The sequence below is a fragment of the Panthera uncia genome, assembly GCF_023721935.1.
Source record: "Panthera uncia isolate 11264 chromosome A3 unlocalized genomic scaffold, Puncia_PCG_1.0 HiC_scaffold_11, whole genome shotgun sequence".
Taxonomy (NCBI): domain Eukaryota; kingdom Metazoa; phylum Chordata; class Mammalia; order Carnivora; family Felidae; genus Panthera; species Panthera uncia.
This window is the reverse complement of record NW_026057578.1, coordinates 28807340-28820619: the sequence shown is the minus strand read 5'-3', so window position 1 is coordinate 28820619 and position 13280 is coordinate 28807340. Positions and strand designations below refer to the sequence as shown.

Sequence of the window (13280 nt, the reverse complement as noted above, 5' to 3'; positions counted from 1 at the left end):
TTATTTATTTTTGAGAGAGAGAAAGAGGAAGCATGGGGGAGGGACAGAGGGAGACAGATCTGGAACCGGTTCTGCAGTGTCGGCAGTGAGCCCAATGCGGGGCTCCCAACTCACAAACCGTGAGATCATGACCTGAGCCGAGGTCAGACACTTAACTGCCTGAACCGCCCAGGTTTGGCACCCCAAGCCTCTCATATTTTCAATCTCAGATCACCGGGAGGAATTCAGTGCCACAGGTCCCATCTCCCTGCTCCCCACTGCCAGCATCATCTTTTCCCCAAAACAAGAAGAGATGGTTTTTATTCGTCAAAGCTGAAGATACATAATGAAAAGTGCACTTAAGAGCCCAGCTTATTGGCTGAGTGGTTTACAAGACGGGACTCAACTATAGACTATAATAAACTCACTTCCAATGTAAAGATACACGCACCTTGAAAGTAAAAGGCTGAAAAAGAGGGATGCCTGGGTGGCTCAGTCGGTTAAGCGTCCAACTTTGGCTCAGGTCATGATCTCACAGTTTGTGGGTTCGAGCCCCGCCTTGGACTCTGTGCTGACATCTCAGACCCTGGAGCCTGCTTCTGATTCTGTGTCTCCCTCTCTCTCGCCCTCCCCCACTTGCCCTGTGTGTGTCTCTCTCTCTCTCAAAAATAAACATTAGGGGCGCCTGGGTGGCTCAGTCGGTTAAGCATCCGACTTCAGCTCAGGTCACGATCTCGCGGTCCATGAGTTCGAGCCCCGCGTCAGGCTCTGGGTTGATGGCCCAGAGCCTGGAGCCTGCTTCCGATTCTGTGTCTCCCTCTCTCTCTGCCCCTCCCCCGTTCATGCTCTGTCTCTCTCTGTCTCAAAAATAAATAAGCGTTAAAAAAAATTAAAAAAAAAAAAAACATTAAAAAAATTTTTAAAAAGGTTGAAAAAGATACATTATGCAAACATTAATCGAAAGAAAGCAGGAGTGGCTATCTTTTTTTTTTTTCTAAAGATTTTATGTATTTATTTACATTTATTTATTTATTTATTTTGAGAGAGAGAAAGCACAAGTTGGGGAGGGGCAGAGAGAGAGGGAGAGAGGGAGGGAGGGAATCCCAAGCAGGATCTGCCCTGTTCATGCATAGCCTGAAACGGGGCTCGAACCCACCAACCGTGAGATCATGACCTGAGCCGAAGTCAGACGCTTAACTGACTGAGCCATCCAGGTGCCCCATGAAGATTTTATTTTTGAGTAATCTCTACACCCAACGTGGGGCTTGAACCCACAACCCCAGATCCAGCGTGCCCCGCCGACTGAGCCAGCCAGGTGCCGCGGGAGCGGCTCTCTTAATGTGAGCTAAAGTTGACTTCAGGACAAAGTGACCTTTCTGTATGCATTTTAGATTTAGCGGTTCGGAGGGAGAAACAGAGCAGGTTCAGTGTTTTTTTGTTTTGTTTTGGAAATTGGCTCTTGAGCATGAAAAGGGAAGCAGGCCTTGATGCCAAGATGACGTCTTGGCAAGAGACTAGAGGGATAGCAAGAGTGCCAGCCCTTCCCCTCCTCTCGGGACCCACTGAAGGTCACCTGATCTGGGAGGTGGGGAAAGGAAACTGGGCCCGACCTGGGTGGGGAGGGGAAAGGACAGGCCCAAGAGGATGGCGGCTTGCACAGGCATCTGTCCCAACAACCTGGGGCCCTGGGTCAGCAGGGCCGGTGTAGACACTACCCATCACCTCTTAATGAGTGGCTGCTCTTGAGTCAACGGCCCCACTAGCCGTGGGTCCCACTCTGCTACAGAGTGCTGTGGGCGTCGTCTGACCTTCCTGTTTGTCAACAGCCCAGGATGCTCCCCCTCTTGAGACAGAAGGGGAGTCCTTGTCACCGGAGTAGTGGTGCTCTGAAGGCCTAGCCCCTGTTCTCGAGGTGCTGGCGATGGGGATGGTGGAGGCCCTCAGCGTCGCATCCAGAACCTTCTCACCAGCCGGCACACCCATCCCTCGACTGCAGGGCGTGTCGGCTACTGATAGCTCGTAGCTTCTCTCGAGTACTGCTCTTGGCCAAACGGGAGCCTCTTGACACTGGGGTTACATGCTTTGGCAGCCTGTAACTGGCGACTGGCACGGAGCCATCAGAGCTATCTCCTTGCCACCGAGAGGGTCCAACGTGGTGGCCTTCAAGCTCCAGAGGTCCCCATTGGGATCGTGTCAGACTCCTGCTGAGACCACATTCTTAGCTCTTTCCCCTGCCCTCTTCTGCTCCCCTCACTGCTTTTCTTCGAGAGAGCCCTTTCGCCAGCACCCACGTCCCCACTTTAGCTCTGTTTCAGGGGATCCCACCCAAGGGACTAGGCTTACGGCAAGTGCTGAGTAAACGGGGGGCTCTGATGACAGGGTAGCCCCCCCCCCCCCCCAGTCTGGGTTTTGCTGAAGGAATTCGAGGCCTTGCTGAGGTTCTTCCTCTCGCTCTGACAGGCCTCACTCTGCACATACACACACGGGCCCAGACAGCTCCCTGTGACCCCCTCTTTCCTCAACTTCTGCTCCTGAACTGCTCCCCCAAGGAAGCAGGTGTGAAGGACTTCTGTCAACCTTGAGGCTTCATTATGAGCTTCCGGTCTTCGGGTGAGACCGAGAGAGGGGGGCGTCCCTGCCTCACTCAACAAGAGGGCAGCGAGGTGCCCAGCGGTCTCGGTAACTGCTCCCGGCCCGGCCCAACCCCGTCGGGCTCCGTGCTGCGGAACGGGCCGGGGCACCGTTGAGAGGCCTGCCAAGTTTGGGCCTCCTCGGCAGCCACCCCACCACATTCCACCCGGCGGCCACAGTTTGTCTTGGCAAGGTGGCCTTCTGGGCCTGGCTCCCAGAAGGGCCTAGGGAGCAGCCCGAGACAAACCAGCTTTCACCACAGAAGCCGAAGCTTGAGTCCACGCCAGCCCCAGAGTGGCCGGGGCCCTCCTCCACCCACCTGAAGGTGAACTTGGATTCTGGGCGAGTGGGCGGAAGCGTGGAGGGGAGCCAGGCTCCCAGGTGAGTGGAACCCCAAGAGGGCCATCAGGGACAGGGACCCAGGCCAGGGGGGGCTTTCCTGGACTCACGGGATGGCTGCCAAACTGTGGAGCATCCCTTGGCCACAGTGCCAGATACACGGCCCTTCGCAGCCCTGCCACGGAGATGCGTCCACGCTTCCCCTCTCCCAGCGGCTCAGGAGCTTCCCCCAGCTCCGCCGGGAGCCCTGGCAGCCCTGTCCGCCCGCCCGAGGGGTGCACTGCACAGCCAGGGGTACATCAGAAGCCGCTTTCGTTCCCAGGCTGGCAGGGGATGGATGGGGAAGGAAAGGCTTTGAAGAAACAAGATGGCAGGTTGCTGGGCCCCAAGGAACAACAGACCTGCTGAAGCATTTTTCCTTCCCCTTTTAAACACTTGGCTCCTGCTCTCTCAAGGAATAAAATTACCTAAAGAATGTGCCCCCAAAATGGCCTTGTCTGTGTTATTGTCCTGGTGCGAAGCCTTTTCTGTATCTTTCGAGTCGGGAGATCTCTTCCATTCTGTCTCCAGTGGCGGGGGGTGGGGGCGTCTGTGCAGCTAGAACCCCCTTGGCAGTCCTCACAGCTCTAAACCCAGAACCACGCCATCTGTCCAGGGTTGCCACTCCGCTCCCCTGCAAGCCCCCTGCTTGGCAAGGCAGGGAGATTTGGGCCCCTTTCCCTTTGGGAAGTAAGTGGAGGCAGGGTCTTCTGGAAAGATGGCCCACGAGTGCCCTTCTGCAATTCCAGTAAAGGGGACCCAAAGCCAGGAGTCCAGCTAGGGGGAGACAGGTTAGAGTTGAGGTAGAGTGACTTAGGGAGACATTAATTTACATGTGTTCTTTTGTGTTTGCAGCCCTGCTCCCAGAAGGTAGCATGGCAGGGTGATGTACCCCGGCAGTTTGCAGGGCTCGGCATTTTGTTTCCCAGAAGCCTATCTTCCTGAGAAATCGGGGAGGTGAGGGCCAATGAGTGCCTTCTGGGAAGAGCAGTAGAGAGAGAGAGCAATGAAAGGAGAGACAGATTGAGATTGAGACTGAAAGAGAGAGAGGGAGGGAGAGACGTGAAAGGAGAGAGATTAAGATTGAGATTGAAAGAGACAGGGAGGGAGAGAGATGAAAGGAGGGAGATTGAGACTGAGACTGAAAGAGAGGGAGGGAGGGAGATGAAAGGAGAGAGATTGAGATTGAGATTGAAAGAGAGAGGGAGGGGGAGAGATGAAAGGAGAGAGATTGAGATTGAGATTGAAAGAGAGAGAGGGAGGAGGAGAGATGAAAGGAGAGATTGAGATTGAGATTGAAAGAGAGGGAGGGAGAGAGATGAAAGGAGAGAGAGATTGAGATTGAGATCGAAAGAGAGAGAGAGATTGAGGGAAACAGGAGAGGGACTACCTATTAACAAATGGTATCTCCTGGGTAAAGGATGGGAGTTCGCCGTCAAACACATAAGTAGACAGTTAATGCGATGGCTTAACATCACACGTACAATGAATGCAATTCAGCACGTTAACAAAATAATGGAGAAAATCATGTGATGATCTCAAGATATGCAGAAAAGCATTTGATTAAATTAAATGATTTAAATAATTAAAAAAATTTTTAAAGAAAATTAGGAATAAAAGGATATCTATAAAACCAAACATGATATTAATGATGAAAAGTCCAAGTTTGCCTTTTGAGGTCAGGAACAAAACAAAGATGTCCACTATTACTCCTTTTATTCAACAGTGAATTAAGGGTCCAACCGGTGCATTTAGGTAAGAAAAAGAAAGAAGGACTGGAAATGAAGAAGTAAAACTGTCCTTTGTAGCTAAAAAAATCCAAGAAAATCTATGGATAAAGTATTACTATATGTGAGTTAAGCAAGGTTGCTGGGTATAAGGTTATTATTCAAAAATCAATTGCATACACACAACAAACAGTGAAATTAAGAAAATATTATTTATAATAGCATAAAGTAATCAAATACCGAGGAATAAATGAAAGATGTGTAAGACAGAGGCCTATAAAATATTATTAAGAGGAGTTTTAAAAGAAATAAGTGATGGAATATACAATATCCATAGATTGAAATACTCAGTATATCAAAGACATTAATTCTCCATTAACTGCTCTACAAATTTACAGATGCAATGCCAAGGAAAATTCAGCAGGTTTTTGAAATAGAAATTAATGAACTGATTATAACATTGGTATGGAAATGCAAAGGACCAAGTGTGGCCAAGATAATCATGAAGAACTAAGCTGGACAATTTGCCATACTAGATATCAAAAGTTACTATAAATCTAACGTAATTAAGATAGTGTGGTATTAACACACATATATAGTGTGTAAATCTATAACACACATATATAGTGTGTACATCTATAAATCTAACGTAATTAAGATAGTGTATGTATTAACACACATATATAGTGTGTAAATATAAACAAAAGACCAGTGGATCAGAATAGAGAATCCAGAACAGACCTATACATATATGGACATTTGATTCATGATAAATTCATTTGATTCATGCACCCACTGTGGTGTGGTGGGTAAAAGTTGGTCATTTCAATAAATGGAGCTGAGCCAACTGAGCATCCATACAAAAACAAACGGAACTCCTCGCTCATACCATGCATAAAAATATCTTCTTGATTTGGGGGTAGGTAAAGATTTCTTAAAAGGATACAAGAAGTGGGGGCACCTAGGTGGCTTAGTTGGTTGAGTGTCCAACTCTTTTTTTTTTTAATGTTTATTTTTAGAGATGGGGAGGAGCAGAGAGAGAGAACCTCAAGCAGGCTCTGCACTGTCATTGCAGAGCCCCATCCAGGGCTCGATCCCTCGAACCATGAGATCATGACCTGAGCTGAAATCAAGAGTTGGATGCTTAACTTACTGAGTCATCCATGTGCCCCAAGCACAGGACTCTAGATTTTGACTCAGATCATGATCTCACGTTTCCTGGGATCAAACCCTGAGTCAGGCTCCATGCTGAGTGTGGAGGCTGCTTAAGATTCTCTCTCTCTCTCTCTCTCTCTCTCTCTCTCTCTCCCTGTGCTCCTCCCCCTTTCATGTTTCACTCTCTCTCTCAAAAAGAAACCTACCAAAAAACAACCATAAATAAATGATTGATAACTTAGACTACATTCAGTTGAGAAGTTCTGGTCATTAAAAATCTCATAATGAGGGGTGCCTGGCTGTATCAGTTGGAAGGGCATGAGACTCTTGATCTTGGGTTGTGATGAGCCCCACATTGCGTGTAGAGATTACTTTAAGAAATTTTAAATCTCATAATGAGAGTGAAGAGAAAGAGAATGTTCAGGAAACGATAGGAGAATGAGTCCACAGGGATAGTCAATGCTGCACACTCATCAGGATCCTCGCGTTGGGGGTCTTCTTGTGAACACCAGTCTTCAAGTATGGTGGCCTCAAGGAGGTGGCCCATTTCCTCCCACTGGGTGTTATTACTGCCACCACCGAATGGTAGCAGAGGAAGGAAGGTCAAGGGTATAGGTGCAAAGGCGTGAGTAGGGAGGCGGGAGGGGCCACCCTAGGTTAGGGGCTAGAGACTTCAGAGAAACACGGTCTGTGAAGAGCCCATGAGAAAGACACTGTGATGTATGAACTTTCTTTTTTAAGTTTATTTATTTATTTTGAGAGAGAGAGACAGAGAGAGTGAGCAGGGGAGGGGTGTAGAGAGAAGGAGAGAGAGAAGCCCAGACAGGCTCCACACGGTCAGTGCAGAGCCTGGCAGAGCCCAATGTGAGGGTCAAACTCACGAACCATGAGATCATGACCTGAGCCAAAACCAAGAGTCGGACTCTTAACTGACTGAGCCACCCAGGCACCCCTGAACTTTTTCTTATTTAGAGAAGTTATCCCAGGGAAGAGAAAAGATATCTGGGGGTCCATTCGAACCACTTCAAGGATGTTCAATCCTTACCTCATTCTAAAATTGATCATGCAGGGGCCCCTGGCAACTCAGTCAGTAAAGCGTGTAACTCTTGATCTCGGGGTTGTGAATTTGAGCCCCACGTTGGGTGTAGAGATTCCTTAAAAAAATAAACTCTTTAAAAAATAATAATAAAATAAAATTGACCATGCAGTGGGAAAACAGACCTTAGAGGTTACTCTGGCCAAAGTCTTCTAGTCCATCTTCAAGGGCATGAAGCTTTATTGTTTTAGCTTTCACATTTGGATCCAGAATCCACCTAGAATTAATTTTTGTGTATGGTGTGAGGCAGAGGTCAAGTTTAATTTTTTTCATCTGAATATCCAATGGACTCAATGTCATTTATTGAAAAGACTGTCTTTTCCCCAAATGCATGGCACTTCCCGTTTTTCTGGGAGAATTTTCTTTCTGGAAGAAGAAGGGTACTGCCAATATAGGTACAGGTGGGGAGAAGGGCATTTTGCAGAAGTCAGGAGGAGGGCTGGTCAAAGCTGCTGCCTAGCTCTGCAGCTTGAGTCAGGGAAGCCTGTCCACAGTGGGTCCTGCCTGAGCTACACGCAGCCCCAAAGGTCGCCAGATCCCCAGGGTAGGATGCAGAACACAGTAGCTGGGCTCTGTCGGGAAACAGGTGGCAGGAAGGCAGAGAACTTCCTGGAGATGCTCCCTCTCTAAAGGGCTAGGAGTGGAGGCTGTCGGTGGCTTGCCCATATCCCTTCGGACTTATAGTCCAGTTCCGGTACCTGCTTGCAACATCCTACAACAAAAGCCTAACTGGTGGCTTTTTCTGTGCAGATGGGAGGACAGGCCAGAAGTGCCAGAGGGGCAATCTCCTGGGAGCCGGCCTCAGGCAATTGCACAGGAGGGCTGGAGGATCAGTATCCCAGATTCTTTGCCACTCAGGTGGGAAAGCTCTGAGTTGTGTTCTACCCTGTCTCCCAGAGTTCTCCAGCAGGGCACTTGTCTCAGGTTCTGCTTCTAAGGGAACCCAAACTCAGACAAGTGGGAAAGAACATCATATTCACTTGTCTCAGGTTCTGCTTCTAAGGGAAGCCAAACTAAGACAAGTGGGAAAGAACATCATATCAGCCTGGGCCGCTGTAACAAAAAACCATAGACTGAGGGGGTTAAACAACAGGAATATATTTTCTCACAGTTCTGCAAGTTAGAAGTCCCAGATAAAGGTGTCAGCTGATTTAGTTCCTGGTGAGGGCTCTCTTTGTGTCTTATAGATGGATACCTCGCTGTGTCCTCACACAGTGGAGAGAGAGAACTCCGGAGTCTCTTCCCCTTCATACAAGGACACCAGTTCTGTCAGGTCAGGGCCCCACTCTTACAACCTTACTTAACCTTAATCGCCTCCTTAAAGGTTCTACCTACAAATACAACACATGGAAGGAGGGGCTGGGGCTTCAGTGTACGAATTTTGGAAGGACACGATTCAGTCCAAGGCAAAAGCATCGTTGATTTAGAACTGCCTGCTGCACGTGAGGGAGTGGGCAGTGTTTCATTTGGATGGGGGCTGGAGCACAGTGTTGAGGTCTTTGAGGACAGATAACCCATGTCATTTATATCAACCACAGAACTGGAGTGTGACCACTATCCAGCCACCACCTTCGTCCAGTGCAGATTACAGTTCTGCTGGCGTTCAGCCTGCGAAGGCCTGGGGCAGTGGGAACTGCTTGGAGCCTGATTGGAGCAGGGCCTGGGCTGGCAGGCTTTAGGGTTCTGCAACACGGGCTGGGAGCAGAAGTGAGGGGGAGGCCAGGTGAGCACTGAGATGACCAGAAGGCTACCCCTGTCATGGGCCTGTCATGGGTGAGATGAATCCCCAGGTACTGACCAAGAACACAAGGGAAGGGAGTGAAGGTCTCTGAATGCCACGAACACCCCATCTGCCTGGGCAAGGGTTTGTCCAGAAGACTGCAGGGCCCGTGGGTTGGGGAAGGACAGCGTTTCCAGAGGCCAGAGCCAAGGAGTACAACCATGAAGAGAGTAAAGCCTGAGGCCTGAAGATGGATGTTGGGCTCCCTGGACAGTGGGTCAAAAAAAAAAAAAAAATGGCTTCCAGAGTCAGACAGCTAGACCTGTGGGATCTAGGGGACACATCTCAGGGAATGGCGGGAATTCATCCTAGGAGGGGTAAATGAGCCTGGGCATCTTCCCACTTTACTATCCCTCCTCCCAAACTCTGAGATAGGAGAGCCAAGGGTGCCTAGGCTTGGGGAGGGGGGTGATTGGGACTTGCTCAAAGAGGCAACCTCAGGACCAAAAGCTTCCCTACCCTGCCCTGCCCCAGGGAGGCCCTGCCACCTCCATGCAGAATGGATCTCACTTCTGACCTTGGTACAACTGAGCAGTGTTTGGTCTGCTCTGCTCTGGTTCCCAGGAAGTCCTCTGACAATCCCTGCCTTGGTCCTGGCCAGACAGCTGGGGGTACTGAGTTTTCAGTGGCCAGATCGTGCTCCTCACCTAAGCTCTTGAGGCGGAGCCCGTGTCCTAAGTCCTCAGGCCTGTTGGCCTGCCCACCACCCCCACCAATACCTGAGAGCAAACACGGGTTACTCAGTTGAACGCTGGGGCTGTTGAAGAAGCCCAAGGTTCAAGGAGGCTGCACGGGGACACGGCTGGGAGGGGCCCCGGGAGAGCTGCAGAACCAGAGAAAAGCAGACCCACGCCAAGGAAGCAGGCAAGAGAGGCCGGGCGGCCACCTGCATCTGTGTTTATTATTCTGATTTCTCCAACCTCAGCAGAGCAGAATATGAGGCCGGTGGCAGCGAGGCCCATTCCATGGTGCTATGAGGTCGGCCAGAGTCATGTGCGTGTGGGGCCAGAGTCCACAAGACAGCCACTGGAAGGAAGACCCACAATTCGGGGGGCTTGGCGCTCCCTCTTCGGCACCCTCCACGCCAGAAGCCCCCAGTGGGATTGGTAATGTGGCAAGCATGAGTGTGCAGGCCTCGGAGGGAGCAGCCACGGGGGTCGAGCAGCCGCTGGAAGCTCCATGGGAGCCTGGGCAGGCCTCCTGAGGCCACTGGGCACCACCCTTTGCCCCGGAGAGAAGTTGGGATGCTGGGCCAGTTGTGGTGGGTCAGACACCAACAGGACCTCTCCCTGAGCTGTCCTCTTCCCCACAGTCCCCATCCCCGGCTCCTGCCACCTGATGGTCTGGTCTGCACAAGGCCCATCTCTTCCAGAGGAACCGACCCAGTAAGGCCCAGCATCCCAGGACCTCGGGATGCTCTCCTGCCAAGAGCGTCAGCACAGTGCTAGGCCTTCAACCGGCCCCAAGAAGGGGAGGTGAGAGAAGCCTGTGGGGCTGGAGGCCGGAAGCACAGGGAGGCCTGTTCAGGCCCCTGGGTTGATGTCTGCCCGAAGCCCTGGCTCTGCATCTGTCTGTGCTGCCATCCGGGACATGAGTGTGAATCCCAGAGGGCCCTCCAGTCCGGGCTCGGTGGGGGCAACACCCGCAGACCTGGTGGGGAGAGGGAGAGAAGAAGGTCCTGGAAAAAGGCTGGTTGCCAGGGGACCGGAAACCACTTCTCTCCACTTGTTCAGCTTTGGCCACGGGGGGTGGGGCTGTGTGGCCCCGACAGCTGTCTAGATGGGCCCTGGAGAACGGAGACTCGGACCCCAGGTCCCCATCCTTGCAAAAGTCTTTTGGACAGAGAGTCTATCCAGGGCCAAAAGAGGAAGCAAGACTGAGCCAGAGACCTACCGCGATTAGGAGTAGGCCAGGCCCTGGAGCCCCCGGGCTGAAGAGTGGAACTTGTCGGAATCTTCAAAAGGCTGGTCTGCCGTAAGCAAAGAGAGGAACTGTAAGCTCTGGGCGGTCTGGGGGCCTTATCTGCCCGTGTGCCTCTGGGCAGGGGACAGCATGCAGGGCACCAGCACTTTCTGAGGGCAGAGCTATGGGGAGCCTTGCAGGGATTCGGTCACTCCTAGTCCTGGCCTGGGGTCAGCACTGCAGACAGTTAGGTGCAGCTTGCCCTTCAGACCTCTCTCAGGGGGTGCAGCCCAAGCCCTTGCTGGCCCAACTTCCTCAATTGAAAGAGGGGACTCTGGGCTCCTCTTCCCAGCCCTGCTGCCTCCAGAGGGCCTGGGTCAAGGTGAGGAGACAGAGTGCCAGCTCAGGAAAGAGGTCAGCCCCCTGGAGTACTGACACCTAATGTGGCAGCAACATATCTCCCTCCCGTATGCCCACAAAATTCATCACTTCGGTCACCCTCGCCCCTGCCTAAACCCCTGCCCTCCATGATCTCTCTGCTGGTAGGAGAAATCAATGGCCCTCTTCTCCCCAACCTTCACATTTTAAGCTCCAGGCACACTCAGGTTAAGAAAAATTATCTAGAGGTGCCTGGGTGGCTCAGCTGGTTAAGCCAACTCTTGACTTCAGCTCGGGTTATGATCTCATGGTTCGTGAGTTCGAGCCCCAAGTCTGGCTCCGTGCTATCAGCGCGAAGCCTGCTTGAGAGTCTTCTCTCCTCTCTTTCTGCCCCTCTCCAGCTCGTGCGTGCCCTCTCTCTCCCAAATTAAGCTTAAAAAACAATTATTCAAAACTTGGAAACAAGGCAAAAAAAAAAAAAAAAAAAAGACTGTGCCCTTTTAAATCATCCTAGAACATTCTCTAACGAGCCTATCCTAAAAGTCATCTTATTCTAGGGGATGTGACTCTTCCTGACTCACTATACACTGCTGGTCAGGGCCCAGCGTTGTTAAGTTGGATGCTGACTTGAAGGAGATAAATGACAGATGACGACCATTTCACTAATGGCATGTGGGAGGGGTGACATAGTCTCAATTCTACATCTATAAAATGGGGGCGGGGGGTGCCTGGGTGGCTCAGTCAGTTAAGCGTCCAACTTCGGCTCAGGTCATGATCTCACGGTCTGTGAGTTCGAGCCCCGCATGGGGCTCTGCGCTGACAGCTCAGAGCCTGGAGCCTGCTTCAGAGTCTGTGTCTCCCTCTCTCTCTGACCCTCCCCCCATTCATGCTCTGTCTCTCTCTGTCTCAAAAATAAATAAACATTAAAAAAATTAATAAAATGGGGGCGGGGAAGCCGGGTTAAACCGTATTTAAGGCCAGTCCCCTTCCCTCCCACCAGTGACCCAATTTCTCAGGGCGGTGTGTGCTACCCTCTCGTGGACACCAGGAGGCATAGGTCAAAGGCACGCAGCCTGTGTGGGGTTTCTCCAGCTCCGAGTGTTGGGTCTTTGTTCTGTGCTCAACCAGGTGGGGATGGGAGTGGTTTCCAGACCTCCTCCAACTGAGATTCGAATCTTCTCGTTGGCCACGTGGCCAACTGGCAGTTTCAGAGTGTGACCACCCCAAGCTATGAGGCCTAGGGAAGTGGGTTCCTGATGGACTTCCTGAGACCCCGCAGAACTCCCTTCTCTACACCCTTCAGGGAAAACTGGCCAACAAGCCCCAGGCTCTGGTGAGATGTGGACGGAGTGGGCCCCTGAAGCCCCCCTGCTCCACCAGGCCATAGCCGGGCAGCATGGATCACCCACCTGGAAGCCCCTCTCCTTGGGCTCTGGGGCAGGCCTGGGGTGGGGAGCTGGGTGGGCGCAGCACGGGGGCGAAGGCGCTCCTCTGTTTGACAGCGGAGATCATGTTGACAGGCGAGAAGGAGAAGACGCTGGTGGTGGGGGCGGCGGCCGGGAGGGACATGGAGGAGGCAGCGGCCAGCGGGGGGCTAGAGGGCATGACTCCGGGGCGGGGCGGGGAGGGGCAGGCGCAGCAGGGAAGGCGGTGGGAGACACAACAGGGAGATAGCACCAGAGTGAGCAGCTCAGTTGGGGACCCGGCATGGGCAGTGGGCCCCACGTGGGCTGCTGACCCAGGCACCAGGCTCAGACCTTACTGGCGGGGGGCGGGGGGTGCTGTGAGGGCCCGGGGGAGACCAGTATAGGGCAGGGTCTGAAGGTAGGCTAGGTGTCTTTGGGGTCCCGGGCTAGCACTTGCCTCTCTGCATGTTCTACAGACCCTTTCTCAGGGCTGCAAATGACAGGGCCAGACCAGCTCAAAATAAAAGTAAAACCAGAGTACTCAACAAAACCAAATATTGGGAGGTGTCCCCCAAGATGAATGATGAGGAAGTGATGGAAAAGAATAGGTCAGGGTTCCTGCTGAAAGCCACTGGGATTCTGAGATGCTAAGAAACATTCATGGACTTTGGGGTACCAAGGTTAGAGTCAAAGATCAAGGTTCACAGCAGAGCTGGGGCAAGTGGTCAGGGATGAAGTTTGGGGGTACACACAGGTTCCTGTTACAAAGCCCCCCCCCCCCGTAATCTCAGCTCACAATATAAGCTAACTTTCTCTACACATATGTTTCCCTTCCCAACCCCTCCCCC

At 51.8% G+C, this 13280-nt stretch overlaps 1 protein-coding gene across 1 annotated transcript in view; it reads right to left on the bottom strand.

Moving 5' to 3' along the window:
• Positions 1-9427: 9427 nt before the first annotated feature.
• Positions 9428-13280, bottom strand: part of EBF4 (EBF family member 4) — a 57542-nt gene continuing 53689 nt past the window's right edge. The window contains exons 15-17 of the mRNA XM_049651054.1: positions 12436-12633; positions 10640-10715; positions 9428-10396 (exon numbers count right to left, since the gene is read on the bottom strand). Of these exons, the coding sequence (XP_049507011.1) occupies positions 10645-10715; positions 12436-12633 (269 nt within the window). The 3' untranslated portion in view covers positions 9428-10396; positions 10640-10644. The remainder of the gene's footprint in view (positions 10397-10639; positions 10716-12435; positions 12634-13280) is intronic.